General features: G+C 32.8%; 1 protein-coding gene across 1 annotated transcript in view; it reads right to left on the bottom strand.

Annotated features, from left to right (window-relative positions):
• The window catches only part of LOC143246461 (ferroportin-like), a 30,008-nt gene extending 11,276 nt beyond the window's left edge, over window positions 1–18,732 (bottom strand). The window contains exons 1-5 of the mRNA XM_076493203.1: window positions 18,157–18,732; window positions 14,540–14,604; window positions 12,080–12,239; window positions 4,675–4,917; window positions 825–1,040 (exon numbers count right to left, since the gene is read on the bottom strand). Coding sequence (XP_076349318.1) covers window positions 825–1,040; window positions 4,675–4,917; window positions 12,080–12,239; window positions 14,540–14,604; window positions 18,157–18,238 — 766 coding nt within the window. The 5' untranslated portion in view covers window positions 18,239–18,732. The remainder of the gene's footprint in view (window positions 1–824; window positions 1,041–4,674; window positions 4,918–12,079; window positions 12,240–14,539; window positions 14,605–18,156) is intronic.
• Between the last annotated feature and the right edge of the window lie 1,217 nt (window positions 18,733–19,949).

Below are 19,949 nucleotides of genomic sequence, written 5' to 3'. Positions count from 1 at the left end.
CAAAAGTCATGGAAGGAAGCCATCCTTAGATGAAAACACATCAAGGGAAGCAACTGAGACAAATCCTTGCACAACAGTACATGAGCTTGCAGAAAAGCTAGGCATAAGCAAATCAAGCATTGCAAACCATCTGAGTGTGTTTGGCAAGACGAAAAAGTTGGATAAACAGGTTCTGCATGAGCTGACTGAAGATAACAAAATTGGCATTATGAGACCTGTTAAGGATGATACTCCAAAAATTGAATGAATTGGGAATCAAGGTTCTGCCTCATCCACCTTATTCCTCAAACCTTTCCCCTACAGATTTTCACTTTTCAAGCTCTTTGAAACTTTTTGCACAATAGATGCTTTCAAAACTAGTCAGCTACAGAAGAAGCTTTCAGGGAGTTCACTGACCATAGAAACTCTGATTTCTACAACAGAGGCAAAAACAGCATCGTCACACATTGGCAAAAGTGTGTTGAAGCAAATGGTGCTTACTTTGATTAAAGCATGTTTTACAACACTGGTTTATATTTTTCCAAACTTTGCTCTTCAAAAACAACATTTATTTATGGACAATCTAATAAAAAGAAAAGCTTTAACTACACCATTTCCATATAAAATTAATTAAGACCTGTAGAAACTTTATGTACAGAGATTTCAAAATGTACATAATAGTGGCTCTTGTAGTTTGTGTCTATATTACACATTAACCTTATCATTTCAAACAGAAGTCTTGAAAGTTTTTCATGCCCATGTGATTGAAGTTTTTTAAAGTTTCATTAATGGATATTAAAAAAATTCTGTTTAAAACAATAAAAAAACTAGTCTAAAAAACATACCTTTTTTCTCCTGACGCTTGTTCCTTTTTAAAGCCAACTGTGGACATCCTTGGTAAATCACCCAAAGCAACCAGTATTCCACAGAAACAGATATAATGTTCCACAAGGCCAGGAAGATTGCTGCTGTCACCATGGAAATGGTCATCACTTGACCCACAATTAAAGGAGCCAACAGCTTTGACAATAGGTCTATACGTCTTATAGCAGCATTTATTTCTAAACAGAATACCCCATATTAATATATGCAGCACATGTATACTATATTCATTTTAAATATACTTTACACAAAATATTTTTCAATAATAAGTATGATAGCAAATAAAAAACAATCCTAGAAAATACATATGTTTATTGATACTTATCACTTTTACATATCTTACTAATATAAGTAGATTATACAATTCCTGTAATACTAAGTTCAGAAACTACGACAGCATTTGCTAGTTTAAGTTCAAGCTCAGACAGTACTCACATGAGACAAATGATACCCTGCTGAGTACAAAATGGTACATATTGATGCAAGTTGTGTATTACATACCATATGGACACTGAGGGACCATGTGGTCCTTCAAGACTGTCCTTACAGTAAAGAAATTTCAACCCATCCTTTATTTTCAGGAAATCAGTTCCCCTCCTAAACACCTGTACAATGCCAGCTTCCACTACTTTCTATGGCAACTCATTCAATAAACCTGTCTGAAAACTAAAACTGTCTTAACTGTAGCCTACAGTCTGTATTATCCACTTCTTAAACTTGTATCCTGTTGTTCTATTATTTTTAGAAAGAAAAGTAAAAAAAAATAATCAAAGGTCTATATTGTATTAATCCACTGGAAAACTTGTCACCTTCAATAAGATAACATTATACCCTGCTTTCCTAAAGAGCATGGCATCTTAATTAAAATGAACTCTCCATCCTACATCCTTGTAATCTTCCTCTGAACCTTTTCTAATAAATCAGTATCTTTTGTAAGATAAGACCAAAACTCTACACAGTATTTCTACATTTCTGAATATGTGCATATCATGTGACCACTCTCCACCAATAGTACTGCACCACCTATGTTAGTGCAGCTAGCCCTCTCTACTATTCCCACTCAGTCTTTAGTTTCGAGAATTAGCAAGTTACAAAAGAAGAACACAGGTAATGGGGAGGAAGGGTGATATAGGAATGTCCTTCAAAGGGAATTTATACATGTCCAATTCAATGAAATGAGAGCTTCCAAGAAAGCCCACATCCCTAAAAAGATAGAACATTTCAAGCAGCAAGAAATCAGAGATAAGAAACTTGTGAACTACTGTCATCAGGAATCCCTCCCATGTTGCTTCTTTTTAAGAGCAGATGAGTGTGGTCTCTGGACTGTGAAGAGGAAGAAGCCAGCAGAAGTCAGTTATCCATATCAAGAAAAGTACAAAGATTCGGAGACTGAAGATGTTGGGCAAGAGTTTGCACATTCCACCAACAAAACACTTAAAGATCCAAGATTAGTCCAAATGATATGACCCACAACTGAAAAACTGAACTATAAATTATGTGGGCACAGTGAGGAAGAATATAGAATAGTAGATTTTGAGGAAAAAAATCAAGTGTCTAGAACCATGGGCATAAAAAAAGGGGCCAAAGAAAACCTCAACCCTATGAAGAGAAAAGAAATGAACATATCAGCAAGGAAACGAAGCAAAAACAAAACAAAAACCTAAGTTCTACCATGTTAAAAATGACAACAGTAAGGCATATAGTGAACAATGACAAAATTTTATTCAGATAGAAACAAAGTATTTTAAAATATCAAACAGACAAACCATCTATATTTGCCTGTTTCACAAAGTATAGATCATAAACCCATTAATAATACCTAAAAACATATTAATAATAAAAATCAAAGCTATAATTCATCTGAAGTAACGTATATGACAAAGGAAACATAATTAAGTCCTACACTGACAAAACTTAGGGTGATAAGGGAAACAGTTAACAATGACAGAAGAAATTAATGAGATAGAACAATGAATTATATATTACTAAAAGTAATGATATGCAACTTTCAAACTATTGAAACATACCTAGTTAGAGTACTTATTAATAACAAACCCACAATATTTGTTAAATGTACAAAGTATGCAATATTAATAAAGATGTAAAACAATTAAGTTTACCTAAAAAAACATCTAATAACCAGTATCTAATTTACAATTCCTGTAACTTAACTCAGATAACAAAAGATACATAAATATCTAACATATCAAAAACACTGAACAATTATGATGTGAAATTCTTAATTCTTCTGCATATAAATAAGGAACAAGCCACACAAGACATCGGAGTTGTGCCTACCACAGGCATATCAACCAGGTATGGAGTGTACATGTCATGAAACTTACCAAAAATTCCGTGGGAGAACTAGAAGCAATAGAAGGAAATGAGGCGAAGAACAATACTCCACCAAAGTTAATGATGTGGTGGCATGGCAACTGATGGAAGGTGAAAACAACTGAAGAGATTTTGAGTGAGAATAACCAAAATAAGTAAAAAATAATTCAAATAGTATTCACATTGATTGTAATTTTCCTCAGAAACATTGTAATATTGAAAAGAATAAATAACTGGCCAAATATATAAATCTATCAACCTGTAAACTACACTAAGGCCTGTACTTCCTCTGCAGGTAAAGCTGAATCCAATTCCTGGGAAGTGATACCAGTAACATTTTCAGCTGCAATGGAAATTTCCACAGAAGATATATTAATATTAAATTCATATTAAACTCACTTATAATTCAGTAACAAGAAATACATGCAAATTCAGTAAAATAAAATGACAGAAAAAATTTGAAATGGTAAAAAAGCACAGTCACAAATAGTAACCACATACAAAAACCACACACCTAAACAATACAGTGGCAACTGAGAAGATGAATATTGAGCAAGAATAGCAGGAGCTTGCTGCACAAATATAGGTGGTACAATGCTATTGGTGGAGAATAGTTACATCATATGGACATGTTCAGAAATGGATCAAAATAAACGAGGTACTTAGACTGGTGTACTGACTGCAAAACTTTTTAGCAATGGTTAGAGGACAAAATATCAAGATAGCTTTGTGTGAGAGGAAGTACGACCATACCAGAATAAGTGAAAGGGATTTAAATTTCTTTTTAACCTTATCCAAAGTTTAAAAAAAAGTAATGCTTGCAAACATAGTTAGAATGAATGACTAAAATCTGAATTTATCAGATAAAAATTGTAACTCAGAAAGTAAGGTACAAACTGGATCGATTCCAGAAAAAGTCAAATGTGTAATTTTACCTCACTTTTACTTTTCTATTTGCAACACAAACACATTTTTCATTACATTATACGTTTAACTCCTTCTAATCTCATTTTCCTCTTAACAAACTTTGGAATAAAAGGTAATATTACTCTACTACACATTTTATTGTTGAACCTCCAGTTAACTTGTCCAATATAGACCAACAATTAGACGTGTAAACAACAACATTTCAGTCTTCCACAAGTCATCAACCAGTCACTCTTTTTTTCAATACCAGACAATGTCAGTTCACTAGGAGAATGAGAGCCTACTGCTTATATATAAAACATTATATATAAAGATTTAGCAATATATAAATATACATATGCAGAACTAACATTTCAAAGTTATAGTTTAGAATACAAGCTAACAAAGTACTGCAAAAAAAATATTTGTGATAAAAATTGCATTAAAAGGCAGATGTTTTAATCTGACATTTTTGCTCATCTCTTACACGTAGCAGTTTTTTTTTCTGTTTATATCTTTCCAACTCAATTGTTTTTAACTTTGCATTATTGTACATACTTTTAAATCTCTTACCTGTAAGTTTATCCTTCCTCCCTGCTGCTATTACAACCGTCCAATCTTTTTCAATACAGATAGCTGTAGCCATGCTGGACAATCTTGTAATAACAGCAAGCACAACTACAATCATCTGACAGAGAACCTCAAACCATCCCTTCAATGCTTGCACTTGATTTTCCTCAAAGATCAAGAACAAGCATACAATAGTAGCACATAAGACAACAACACCATTTTGAACAATCAGTGACATCCTAGCAGCTGTAAAAACAATGAATATAATTAATACACAGCCCACAAAATAATCAAGTACAAACAAGTATAGCCTCTATTGCAATTCAATGAAAAATGTAATTATACAATATCAAAGAATACCACTCACTTAAAAACCATATATATATATATATAAAAACAAAAAATGTCTCATTTAGTACACAATGATATTTGAAATTTATTTAGTCATTCATAAATGTATAAACAGTCAACAAAATAGACACAAAGCTAAATGTATTTTATATATCTTTATAGTGCTATTCTTCCTAATGTTGAGAAGTAGCTAGACTGAACAGTCAAGTAATTTCATTCTCAGGTTTACACAATTGAATATAATTTTTACATTTCTCAGATTTCTTTTTATTTGTCATACAGAAACAAAAATCATTTTAACATTCTGCAATTTGATCATGTTTTATGCTGCAATACAAATTACCAAATATGATTTTTTTTAGCCTTATGATTAACTTTGATTAGAAAAAAAGAAACTATAATTAAAATTGAGTGGAAAAGTCTAAGAAATTATGCAAAAAAATTAGTACTAATCAAGCATTTAAACATTTATTCACATTAAGAAAAATCTTGAAGATCACTATTTCAGCAATTAGCATGTTTTAGAATTATGCTTCACAAATATATGTTACAAGTACCTGTATTTTTAAAAATGCTTTAAAACATTGTATCTTCCATTTTTCCAGCTAGACAAAATAATTTATCTAACAATGTTAAAAATAAATCTTCATTGACGTTTTTCCTCCCTTTTTTCCCCAAGTAGCAAAACATTTTAGTTTGCACTAAACATGACACACACAAAAAAATGTTTGTAGCTGTTGCTTGACTACAATGTACTGATACATTAAAGCCTCACTTATGTTGGTTCAAACAAATAACCCAGATCATGTAACAAGTCTAAGTATTTGCTACTAACCTCAAAGACTGAGCACTGAATTCCATAGAGTATGCAATCAAGTTTCAGCCTTTCGTGTATAGAAGTATTACTGAGAAATGCATGCAGAATGTAGGAGTAAAATCTTTGACAAGGAAATAAATAATTAAATTTGATAGAAGAAGGGAATAAAATATATTTCCAAAATATGTTTTTGTTTTTAAAGAAGAAAATATCTTAATGAACACATACATAAATTTTGAACACACAAATTTGAGAAGGGTGTTATTGATTTGATATTGTATTCCTATCATACTGGTTAAAGAACAACAAAATCATAAATTCATACATGTTTACAACATATTATAAATTTTGACTACTTTTTCCCACTTATTATCTCAAACAGACTGAAAATTCACTTTCAGTCCTCCAAGACATAACTTCCCATACAGTTTGTACCTCTTCTCACAAGATTAGCTGGAATCCCACATTGAGAAGGAGAAGGGACCACTGTGAGGGAACAACAAAAGCACAAGGAGAGGGGGGTTGACAGGGGGTAAAGAGTTGAGAATATGTATTCTGTAAGAAAGCAGTATGAGCTATATTACAATGAAGAGCTCTGACCAGGCACAGAAGCTTATCTGGAACCAGAAGGAAGAGAAATAGGAGAAAAGGAAGAACCACCCTCTTTAGCCACTAATGTCTTTAGGAAAGAGAAATGATTTGAATACAAGTTAATGTGATAAAGAATATCTGAAATGTCAATGGCAAACAAATGCAAACTTCAACTTCCACAGGCTAAGAGAAGAAAGAAAGAAATTTTAAGGGAAAGATGAAACATGGAACAAAAAAAAAGTGGTTCAAATGGAAGTAGCATAAAGGAATGTAGAACCATTAATGTCACAATCCAGAAAGGTAAGACACCTGAGAGGTAATGTATCAGAAAGAATGTATGGGCATGATAAAAACAAGGGAATAAAAACTCTGGGGGGGGGGAGGTATGGCAAAAGACCACCCAATATCCAGAAAGCAAGGAGACACAAAGTCAAAGAGCCAGGTGAGAAATTCCACTATACAAGTCACAATGAGATCATCAGCAAGAAGCCTTCTGATTGTTGAGCAAGAACAAAATACCTTCCTCTTTGGTTATTATACCTCCACAGAAGATAATCATATGAAACCAGCAAACAAGGAAGTAACTCAACAAGTAAAACTGGGTCTTCTTGCCATGGTTAAAACAAAAGCCAGACATGGAGATGCAGAACTGGAGTGTTTGGATGTAGGACATGTAACCAAAGTTGAAGAAAGAAGAAAGTGGAAGAACTGAAGGAGAGAGGAGTAGTTATTTTGTAATAGTGGAAACCAAGATTGAGCTAGCCAATAAAGAGCAATCAAGATAACTTGACAAGGAGTGGATGGATAAGAGAAATCACCAATTGAAGTAATCAGATGGAAGTACATATAAAAATACTTGTGTGAACAATCCTGGCCAAAGGCATTGACTGTCAGAGCCTGTTGATGAAGTACACATGACCAAAAAAACAGGTGACTTGATGTTATGGCCTGTAACAAAGACATCCATATGGGTAGAACCCCATCAAAGGCAAAGATTCCTGAAAACAAGGAGATCTCATGCTCATATCATGGGATATAACCAGTCATGGCATAAAAGATGATCCACAACCAGACTGAAAGCACCCAACACACAAAACACAATAAGGGGTGAGATATACATGGACTCAGTATAAGAGATCCAACATACCATAACAGATCTTTGGACTGGGCTCCCCCATGATAGCTTATACATGCCATCTCTGTAGAATTGTACAAAACAATTTTTGGCAAAAAGAAAAAATGATGCAATGTCTGACATACAAATAGAAGTTCAAGAACAATGATATGCAAAGCACTTTTGTCTGCAGACCAACAGCCACTTCCTGGTTGACTGACCTATGCCCCTATTTCTGAAGGGATGTATCCACAAAAAAATGTAGATTCAGACATGAGGAAGGAAGTGGTTGCCTGCTAAATTAAGGGCTTTCTCCAGCCACCAAAGTAGATTCTATCAGGGAAGGAAGAAGGGAAATGGGAGTGGAAAAAGGATTCCAAGCAATGTTTTATCATTAGTGAAATACTCATTAAAGGGATTGCATGTAGGCACAATCAAAGAGGACTAGTGATTTCATTGAAGACCACATCCACCAAAAAGCAACAGAACCTTGCAAGCAGTTAGTGACTAGGCCAAGAGGGTGTAGTAAACCAAAAATTCCATTGAAAGAAGTCATAAAGGAGAAGGCTGGAATCTATTAATATGCAAGTAGAAAAATACCCTCAAATGGAAAAAGAGTCTGCTCTTTATGGTTCTGAAAAAGGACTTTCAGTTTGATCAACCAGACCACCCAAGACACAAAAACAGGAGCTACCAAGCACGACTGACCGATTCCTGTTTGGAACGAGCCAATGATCTATGTAACAAAATTCCAGTCTTAGATTATAGAGATGCCAAGCAAAAGCCTGGATTAATTGACAAAGCCCAAAAGGTACCATGACAAGTCCAAAAGGGAGGGCCTACAGTTTAAAACCCACTCAAAGATGGACAAACTGAAAATAAAGATGAGATTGAGGAATATCTATATGTTTTGTCCTCAAAAACTGTGGAGAAAATGCCCATCTCAAAGTGTAAAAAAGAAAAGAAAAAGAGTTCATAACAAAATTGGGTTGTGATAAATTGATTACTAGTCACCAATCCACAGTTTTCTGAGAGACAAAAATAAATTGTGAATAAAAACCTCTCTAAAATGTGGAACAGGCTCAATTCCCCAATTCCAAATGTAAGAGCAATTCCCAAACGAATTCTTATAGATGTTGGCTGGTCAAAGGATCTTGAGAAGAAGGAAAGGAAACTAGGAAAGGAGAAACCTGGAGTGAAGAAAGAAACTGGAAAATGAATCCTTTTGACAGAACCTGAAGCACCTATTAATCATCAATTAAGGGATGCTAGCAATAAAGAAACTTGAACAGCAAAGTTCCCACCAGGCCCAAACGTAACAGTTACTCACCAGTACTGTTAACAATGGGGGAGAAGTCATCATGGAAGACAAAAAAAAGTACCCCGAAAGAAAGGACAGGTAAGATAGGAAATGGGAATCGGAGGCAAATAAGACTTTGACAGAGACAAACAGGCTACAATATTCATAAGGGTGGACTTTTGCTGTATCAATGGCACCTGAAACTTGATAGTTTCCAGGACCACATCAATGACATAACATCTCAAAAATGGAGCTATTCATAAATCCCTAAGGTATGTTGAGGGTAAATTGACTCAACCCTACATGGCATCATGACCTATAGGGTCTCAACAACAAAGAAACTACATATATAACACCAGAACTGAGGACAATATGTAGGCTATGGTGAAGAAGAGAGGGGCAAAGGTATCTGCAGAAAACCCCTCAGGATTTCTGTGAAAATCCTTTGATAGGAGACATATGGCAGAAAAATACTAAAAGAGTTTGGTAAAAGGCAAGATGCAAGCAAGAATACTGTGCATGGGTAAAATTGATATTTGACTCAACAAATGCCACCCAAATAGACAATAAGGAACTAATAACTGTTGACCTAAAAATAGATAGTTGGCACAATGGTAGGAAAGGATGAACTGATCATAAGTCCTCATAGGGCACAGCATGCTAATCCTTACACTTAATTGCAAGGCAAAGTGATCAGCATGAACCCAAACATCAGGGGAAGGAGGAAAACCTAAAATGGTTGGGAAAATTAATCATGCAATAAGAAAGGATGAGATATGTAAGAAATAGGGGAAAGAAATAAAACATTACAAACCAGAAACCCAAAATCCATAAAGAATAAATGAGGCCTAGACAACTTCTCAGATTTGGAATGTGAAGGAACAGCAAACTCTTCAGGTTGAAAAAGATTAACAAAGTCCTTATCAGCATGCACAGGCTCACCCGGTTCACAAGGAGCATGGGCAATGTCCAAGGACAAAGGCTGTCCCATGTAACATTCAATCTCTTGGGATATAAAAACAGATAAATCCACTGTGAGGTCACCCACATCTAAGCCCCGAGTATAAATGCTGGTCACTGTTGTAACCACTGAAGAAGTAACATTAACTTTGGAATTCACTGTCACAGAAAGGTTCCCCATACTTGAGTACAGTAATAAAGCAACTAGAATTAACTAATAAACAATACATAAAAACTGGTTGCAGGGAAGCAAATTAATTTGAAAAAAAAAAACACTATTTGGAAAACAAAGTCAAACATAAAGCATTAAACAAACAAAAGAACAAGTCCAAACTCAAACACTGCCAAACAAGAATTGATAGTTTGGTAAAGGAGTGTAGACAGAATCACAGCATCAGATGTCATGCCCCACATGCAACATGGGAGACAAGTTGGAATCTTGTAATTTCAATATAGGGAGCAGAGGGCTTGTGTATGAATGGTGAACAAACCTTACCAAGTACACATGATGTTGTAAATGATCTCCCTCTAAACCATGAACATCAGCCACATCTGGCAAGGTCTGTTTACCATTCATACACTTGACAGACTTGACCTGTACCTATATCCTGTTACCTGTTGACACTATTACTTTCATATTTAATCCCTATGTCTGTAGTCTTCGTAATAATATAGAAACCTTGTTTAAATAGCACTCATTATACCTGAAGAAGTTAAACCAATGTTTTGTCAAAACATGTATGCTCCACCATCAACAAAATTCTTCCTTATGCTTATAAGTCAATGTCTGCCTACCTGTTATTGCAATCATATAATTCCCATTTATATTGTAACTTGTGTATCCATCTGCTTGCAGTACAAAAAAAGTATTTTCTAAAGTTCAGGCTTTTTTTCAATGAAGAACAGAATAAATCAAAAATCTGTGAAAAAACTAAGTACAAATTTTGATTACTTTATAAGAATTAATTATTTTTACCTTTCCTTAAAGTTTTATGAAAGCTCTATCAAAGGCATTTCTTAAAGTTTAGCCTAAGCACCTGTAGTTTAAAACAGGTATTAAAAAAAATCTGCACATTCATTTATGTTGTTCAACATATCTCACAAGAAAGTAAATTCAAAAACATTGTCAACTTATACGACATTGAACATTTCTCCATACATACAAATACTATACATAATGTGTATTCCCTACTTGTTTTAAATCCATGTTATGAAAAAATGTCTATTTTTTAGAGCACACTTAGAAAACATTTTTCATCATTTATGGAGTTAAACACCATTAGGAATTTTGTCAATATATAAAGAGATTTCTACTCAGACTCCTGGGTGTAAGTTGTAGATAATGTCAGACAAGTTTAATAGTAGTTTGGGAGAGATTTATAAATTATTTTATATTCTCACATCAAGAATCACGGAGCTGCTACTGAGTTACACAGAACATTTAGATTTAATGTTAAATTATTTACCATAATTACATTAAATTTGTTTTGTTTTTTTTTTTTTTTTTTTAAATAAGAGTAAGAAAAGTATTAAAACTTTTCAGTTGGACAAATTTCCAAAATATACATAATACAAGTGACAATAAACACGAAAGTAAACACTTTTCACTCTAAGAAACAATAGTATTGTGGTTATTTCAATGAGTGGTCTACCAATTATACTAAAGGGTTAAACAACTGTTGCTTGCTAGTAAGATACTTTTTTTACCAACTCAAATTATCACATTTTCCCCTTCACCCAAAAAGAATATGCTCTGAGGTCTTATGTCAGAGACAAGAGTTAAATAATAGTTGAGCAGCAATTTATCTTGTGATAATTTCAATTTTTTTTCCTCAATTTGAATTTAAAACAAAGATCTTTCATACACAAGGAAAGTGTTCTATCTACTGAACTACATGGTTAACCCACTAGAGAGTACTAGTAAGGAACTTTTAACAAGTAATTCAAATTTCAAGGTTATTCAGTTATCATAAACAAAGCCCCATACTGGGCTGTAGTTTTTCTAGTGATAATTTTAATGTTATTTTATTTTTTTGTTACTACTTACTCAACTCAGATTCAAACTTGGTACTTCACATATGCCAAACAAGTGCTCTCTATCAACTGAGTTAAAGAGTTACCTCACAAGCACTTGCTAGTAACCCACTCTGCTTTTCCACAACTCAAACTGCTACAGCATTAGTAATTCTATAAATATTTTATTGGTTTTGTGGAAAATGCCACAGTAAACAATAAAGTAATGAAGAATAATTAGCCTCAAAACATTGTTCTTTACCTTTCAAACGAGCTGTTTTATCTATCCAACTGCCAATAGGAGCACCACAAACAATTATGGCTAAACTTGCTGTAAAACCATAAACTGCTGAAAGTCTGAGAGATTCTGGGTAAAGCTTTATGAAGTACAAGCCAACAGCAAAGGACCACATGCGATCTCCCTGATAGAAAAAAAATTGAGTCAACAATAAATTTTGGTATTTTAATTAAAAGAACCATTAATGAAAAAAGTTAAAAATGATAGTAAATATATATTGATATTAAGTACTAAATAATGGCCAAACCCCTACTAAAACTTTAAACATTAATGACTGAGGTTGAAGTATTCCCAGTTTTCAAACATTATAAAATATGCAAATCAGACTAAAATGTGGCTAACTTAAGAATTACTTCATTTCATAAAATACATACATTATAATGACATTTATTTATATTTGCTATGTAACTGCTTTCTACCTTTATTAAGAAAAGGATATATAAAATTCATAATATCAGCAATGGTTACGCACATCACTAACAAGTGTCACTAGCGTTAATGCATGAATTTACCTTATCACATTAAGAACATGTTTGAATGGACAAAAATTTGTTTTTTCTAGAAAAAATAGAAAAATTGAAAAAATTGTTTTTCACTGAACAATTAAATAATGGGGTTATTCTGTAACTTCACACTTGTATGTGAAATATAATATCCCAACACAAGAAATATATCACACAAAAATATCAAATATGTTTAATGGACCCATCCCTAAAACCTAAAATAAGTTACTCAAAGGCTCTAGAGGACTTTGTTAACTTTAAATCACATTAGTAAATTACATAATCACATTGTATATTTTGCATCCCAAACTTCTGCAAAGTGTAAAATTAAAAAACAAAGAGTGAAAATATAATAGGAATAGAACACCCAGTCAAGTACAACTCTAATGAAATTTATCTCTGAATGATGTTATTAGTGATTATGCCAGGAGGAAGGTGATTGCTGGATGAACTCCTTCATCTTTACAGTAAAAAAAAAAAAAAAAAACCCTTTCATCAAAAGAGAGAAAAACAAAATTTGTTCTGGTTTGGTTTGAATGTTGGTAAGTACAAAGCTATACATTATGCTACCTGTGCTGTACTTACCATGAGTATCATAAACCTGATTTTTAGTATCATAAACCTGAGACATACCTCTGAGCCACAAGGGGACATTTTGTCTTGTACATATGTATGATGTGTCTATTCTACATGGGCTTAATTTTAAATGAAATCACCTCAAATACTGATAACTTTATCTGAATCATATTGAAACTTATCGGAAAGTCTTAAGTTATAATCTCTGCAATTTAATCTAATAAGCATCAAATCCACTGGGTAAGGGTCCTTGAAATGAAATGTACTATTCCAATTTCTAATTTGTACATTATATTTTGTTTAACTGTTCTTACTGTATGACTGTCTACTTTATACAAAAACAAATTTGTACTGTGTTACAACTGTAAACTAGTTGGCACACATGGTTGTTGGTATCAGTTAACTAAAGATAACTTTGTAGGTCACACATTTCTTTCAATAACTATTTTATTTTGAGTTTCAAAAACAATGAATGAATAAAAACAATTGCTGTATTAAACAGCAACTTAAATCAGTTACTAAAATAGCAGCCAAGCAATATATAGCAGTCACTGAAAAATGATAGAACAGTAAACAAATGTCTAAAAACAGAATAATTAACAGTTAAAATGATTAACTGAAACTTTAGTTAGCAATAAACCAAACTTATAAAATACTTGAAATACTAAAGTTTATTGTCATATCAACTATGTCATTGCAATTATGGTTACAAAGCCACTCCCTGAAACCAGATTCTAAGAGGAAAACTGAAGACAAAGAAACAAATATCAAATTCCATCCAAAACCTTAAAAAAAAAAAATTCACTGGCATTTTATTACTTCATGTCATCTCTCTGACATCTCCCTGTCCTTTCAAACTTCTCTTTGCTTTGAGATTTAGAGAATATATTATTACAAACTTCATACAAAATCTGGCTACATGTATACATATACAGATCTCACTTTTACATTGAAAATTTAAATCATACATAAAATATTTATTGTAACCTCTGACACATAATTACAAACATCATCATTTTTAACAATAATAACATGTCTATAAAAATTAAAATTAATTAAATATAGTAAAACTTTATTCCCATAAACATTAACTAATTTTTTTTTTAGAAAAGTTCCTTTTTCTATTTCAACAGAAAAAAGATAGACATCACTAAAGATAAATGTACAGTCTATTCTCAATATACTGTTTAGCATTAATTGTGCAGTTACTTATGCATTATGCAACACCTAAAGTCAACACTAGAGCTACTGTTGTTTGGGCAGCAAAAATACCCATAAAACTCCTCCATGTTTTTATCTCACATTAAGCTCAACAAAGATACTGATAATTCTGAGATACACTTACCCATGATGAAAGAGCTCGACTGCAGTATAACTTAAATCTGGTTGTGTAGAAAAAACTGCATTTTCCTACACAAGAAAAACATGTTCCTTACAAGACATGAAAATACTTATCTATGAACTTGATGTATAGATAACAGAAAAAATATAATGGAACATTCAAAACTAACTTTGAGAATCATGTGACTTTTCTTTTGTAGTCTGTTTCTTGTAGAGTCATTTAAAATACAAAACACTGTTAATGATTCATTCAGGAAACAAATACAAAACCTAGCCAAGGAACCAAATTTTTCTCAATTTTCAAAAACTTGTATTTTATTTTTACAAAATACTATTTATTTTTGCCAAGTTAAGTAGATTGAAGTTTATTTTTTGTGCAAACTGGGAAAACGTAATTTCATAGAACTTTTATTAGACTAAAAAAAGCTCTTTTGACACCAACTGAAACACACATTAATATTTACTTTAAAGTAGTAATTCTGTCTTCACTGAGTAGATCTGAGCTCAAAAAAGTTTTCTTTTCACATTATGTCAGATATATTTACAAGATTTTATTACATATAGAAGTCAGACATCTTTGTAAAAGATAACTAGGAAGTTAAGAAGCCTTATAAATGTGTGTGTGTGTGTGTGTGTGTGTATATATATTAAGATGCATGTTATACATGCTCTATTACAAATTAGATTATTATACTATTAAATACTTAAGAAGGGGTATAAAGCAGATATTTAAAACCTCTTATAAGGATGGTATTTTGTAAAATAAACAGGTTTGAAATATCTTAACTGGAAAACAAAAATGAAAAAGAATATAGATCTATAAATATATAAACCATACACTGAACTCACAAGTTCTTCCATAATCTTTCTAACAAATAACTGAAACTAGTTACTCCTCAAGCAAGAAAAATTCTCTGTATAAAACTAAACTTAGAACTTAGATCTTTATATATTATTTTTTTGAGAGACAGACAATTTATGAAAATAAAATCAACTTTCAAGTACAATTGACAAATAATCACAAACTTATAGTTTATTAATGTACTGAAAAAGTTGCCTAATTAAATAAATCACAGCACCTGAGTTCACAAAGTTTTGTCTACATTCAAAGCAGGAAAGAAAAACTTTAATAAAAAATTCAACATGTCAATAGTTTGTGTGTGTGTGTGTGTGTGTGTGTGTGTGTGTGTGTGTGTCTATATATATATCAAGTCATCCCTTCAGTAATGTCAGATTTTAGGTTCAGAAAAAGAGAAAGAATTTCAAATGCTTTTAATGCTATTTAATCAATAATGTATGTTCCATTATTATTAATTACTTCCTGACAAACTTTCACAAGCTTCTGAATTCCACTTCCATAAAATTCTTGGGGTTTGGAGGAAAAGAAGGTAGAGGGGGTAGTTTTGACATCTTCATATATTCCAAGCTCTTTTCCATCAAGATAGTTCTGCAAACTTTGGGACAGATGATAATCAGATGGGGTAAAATCTGGAGAATACAGAGGATGTGGAAGTGTTTTTCCCAGTCTAGCTCTTCAATCTTTGCAGATGTAATCCTTGCCATATGAAACCGTGCATTATCCTGCTGTACCACAACACCTTTATGAATTATTAAAGCAGCCCTCGATTCTTTCAGTGCAACATTCAAGCTCTCTAACTTTTGACAACAGAAGTCTGATGTAATTGTTACATTGAGTGGCAGCACCTCAAAGTGGATTACACCAACAATATCCCACCAAACCCTTAACAAAACTTTCCTATGGTAGAGGACCATTTTGAGCTGTGCTATAGCCAATTTGCCTACACTGAGCCATTATCTGCAGTGCTTAACATTTTTATAAAATACCCATTTTTCTTCTCCAGTTACTAGCCTGTCCAAAAAAGAAGAGTTACATTAACAAGAGTGCAGAGAAGTGCAAATGTCCACTCTTGTTCTAAGGATGGCTTCCATCAAATCATGGGGACCCATCTTCACGTTTTGACACCTTTTCAAGCTGTTGCAGATGATGAATTGTTAAATGGGTTAAATTAAGCTCCTCTGCTAGTTCTTCAACTGTTACAGCACAATCTTCATTAAGTGCAGCCAGCAGCAAGTCATCATTAAACCCAGCAGGACAACCTGAACGTGGCACATCACTTTAGCTGTAGTTGCCTGATCTGAACTTCTGAAATGACATTCGACATTTTCTTTCACTGAAAGACTCCACACCATAGGCATCTTGAATGTTTCACGTAGCTTCTGCTTCACTCTTGCCTTTTTTAAACTCATAAAGCACGATATGTCTAATGTGCTTCTCAGACACATCCATCTTCATAAGGGTTTAACTGATTAATTATCTGAAAAAATAGAGTTGGGCTCATTTCTTTTACTTGTCTGAACATTTTTACACATGTCCTACTGCATATTTTAGTCCTTATAAATCCTTCTAAAAAGATAGAAATGATGATGTACTTTCTGTATTAAATTTTTGGACATTACTTATGGGATGGCCTGATATATAAACTGAAAGCCAATACAAACTCATTTAAAAATGTTATGGGGCAAAAAATAATTTAAAGGATTATAAAATTACTATTCACAAATTATTTTATGTCACTGAACTGATTACAACATTGTGAAAAACAAACATGGAAAAGACTGTCAAGATATTTCAATCTATATTTACATTACTAATAAAAACACATTTCCTGTGATGCTTCTTGACATATATTTCTATCAAGTCCCTTTTAAAGTATTCTTGAAACACATTTCTGTGAATTCCCCTGTAATACTTTCCTGCAATGTCTCCTGAAACACATTTCTGCAAAGTACCCATTAACAAACATCTATTGTGTCTTCTAAAATTTCACAATAAATATCCATGCTAAGATAAAATGAACTTCATCTGAAACAAGAGAATCAGCCTAGAACTTAAGATTACTGGAAAAATCTAAATTTTGTGGTGTGAAAAAACAGTAACACAACACAGGACAATTATAAAAAACATAGATGAACAGCAGTATTAAATAACTTTTTTTCTTAAATTATGTTTTACAAACACCTTTTATGAAAAAAACAATATTCTGAAAATAATTTACTGATGCACAGTGCATGTCAACATACTGAATGAGAAATAAAATTTATCATCAATTCCAAGCTTCTGAAAATACTCTAAACCTACTTGTATGACTGGTGCTTGTTAAAATACTGCTGCATTTTAATATTTTTCTTTAAAATATTTTGCTTGACAAACACACTTAGAAGTAGTTTCCTTCTTAAATTCAAGTTTTTCAAAGTCTGGTACATTAATAATGAGTGACACTTGGATAATGGTGGTATATCTCTAATTCTCCTCTTTACAAGTTCAAAAACGAACTGCTGATAGCCTAGCAACAAGGTTACTAAATACTGTTACAGTTTTAAGCTAAAGTATCAAAAAAATAAATATCATACTACATGATACAAATAAAGTGTCATAGCTATTAAACATAGGCCAAGATAATACAATTACGAAATCACTCAGTTAATCATCACACATTAAACACCGCCATGCCTTGCTTGCCCTTGCAAGGCACAGCGATGATTGATAAGCAAAATTCAACAAGTCCAACAAGCCATAAACATGCAAGGGTTAAGCTTTACCATGCTTTTTCCGTATGGAAGTTTCCAGTTGCGGTATATCTCTGTCATCGGAGTCGTTACTGCCGTCTTCTTGTTTCTCCATATTCTAATACTTCGCACATATATATATATACAGAGAGAGAAAGTGGGAAGGAAAGAAAAAGATATTTTTAAGCACCAATAAGCAGTGCTATTTCCACCTTGCTAACGGGCGGAATTCGTCAACCACTGAGTGATGTTCATATCGTTCGTTCCCGTTCCTCTTACACACCTTGTTATTTCTCTCGCTTGCTGCTTTGGATTACAATAGTATCAGAGTCAACATAAATCATGGACGACACAGAGATGATTGACTAGAATGCCAATTTTTTGCTCATCGTTTCGACTACGTTAAATGTATTTATAATAATGTCTAAACATTAGCGCCAACTCAATTTTTTTAGTTTTCAAAATGTTCTTTCATTCTATAAAGTATTTTTCTCGCTGTTGATTTTTATTTGTTTTGCTGTTTCGTTAAACTTTAATTCACAAGCAAGGGATATAATAAGCAAGCATCCTTTGAACAATGGACCTGGAATTTTCACTGGCATCAACAAAACAACAAGAAGTTGAATTATTTATAGATACCCTAGTGAAGAGATGTTAATCTAAATTTATGTATAGGGTATTCCGTGAATTTGCATTTTAGTTATCAACAGTGCTTGTTAGACTTCTGTTACACAGACCGGCTCCCTTGCTCTAATCGCACAAGTCCCCAATATATAACAATTTCATGTCAAGAAAGAGATTTATTTTACTGCAAAGCTACATTTTAGTAGAAAGAAGGGGAGAGGTAAAAAAAAGTATTAAAAAAATGGAAATATCCTAGAAAAACGTGATGCAAATTTTTATAAAAATCAAAGAATAAGACAGGATATGTAGAGGAGCTTTGTAAAAGCAAAACCGAGAAAAAAATCAAGAATATTGTTAAAAGATTGTTTAAAAAGCGACAGTGTAATAATAAGTATAATAGGGTGTTATAATTATGTACCATCAGTTTAAATGAGTGCCAAACATTAAAGAAAAGATAAACATGACAATAAATGATAGGCTTAAACAGACACTGTAGATTATGTACAGTGCTATCTTAAGTGTCATAATAATTCGATAGTACTTCCTGCTGAAGCCACTAGAGTTTACTTTAGGCTCACAGCTGATAAGTTTGCCGTTACACAAAGAGACATGACTAACAAACAAAAAAAATTAATAAGAGAAGCTAAATTTCTCTATCTTATTCAAAATTATTCCCATTACTGAAAAGATAAGAAAATAATTCCACGTATTTAGGTGATATAGTAGAAGAAAAAAGCTTTAATATATAAAGTTATTAAACTGAAAAAAGGTATTTCTCATTTATCTCAATACTGATTGTTTTACAATTGAAAACAGTTGTATAGTGTTTGTATCAAAACTAGGAACGCTTGTTTCTTGATAACTTGCTAAACTTTACAAGATGAACACTGTTATGTATACGTCAATAGCATTTTGCAAAATATTCTACCATGTTTCAACTACTGTATATAAAAAGGCTTAGCGAAAACAGTCATCCTTTTATAATTTTCTACTTATATTTGTCGGGTTCAAATCCCGGTTGCGCCAAACATGCTCGCTCTTTCAGCCGTGGGGGCGTTATAATGTGACGCTCAATCCCACTATTCGGTGGTAAAAGAGTAGCCCAAAAGTTGGCGGTGGGTGGTGATGACTAACTGCCTTCCCTCTAGTCTTATACTGCTAAATTAGGGACGGTTAGCGCAGAGAGCCCTCGAGTAGCTTCG

Source organism: Tachypleus tridentatus, chromosome 3 (assembly GCF_004210375.1).
Source record: "Tachypleus tridentatus isolate NWPU-2018 chromosome 3, ASM421037v1, whole genome shotgun sequence".
Classification (NCBI taxonomy): Eukaryota; Metazoa; Arthropoda; class Merostomata; order Xiphosura; family Limulidae; genus Tachypleus; species Tachypleus tridentatus.
Note: the sequence above shows the minus strand (reverse complement) of the source record. Positions and strands in the feature narration are given on the sequence as shown.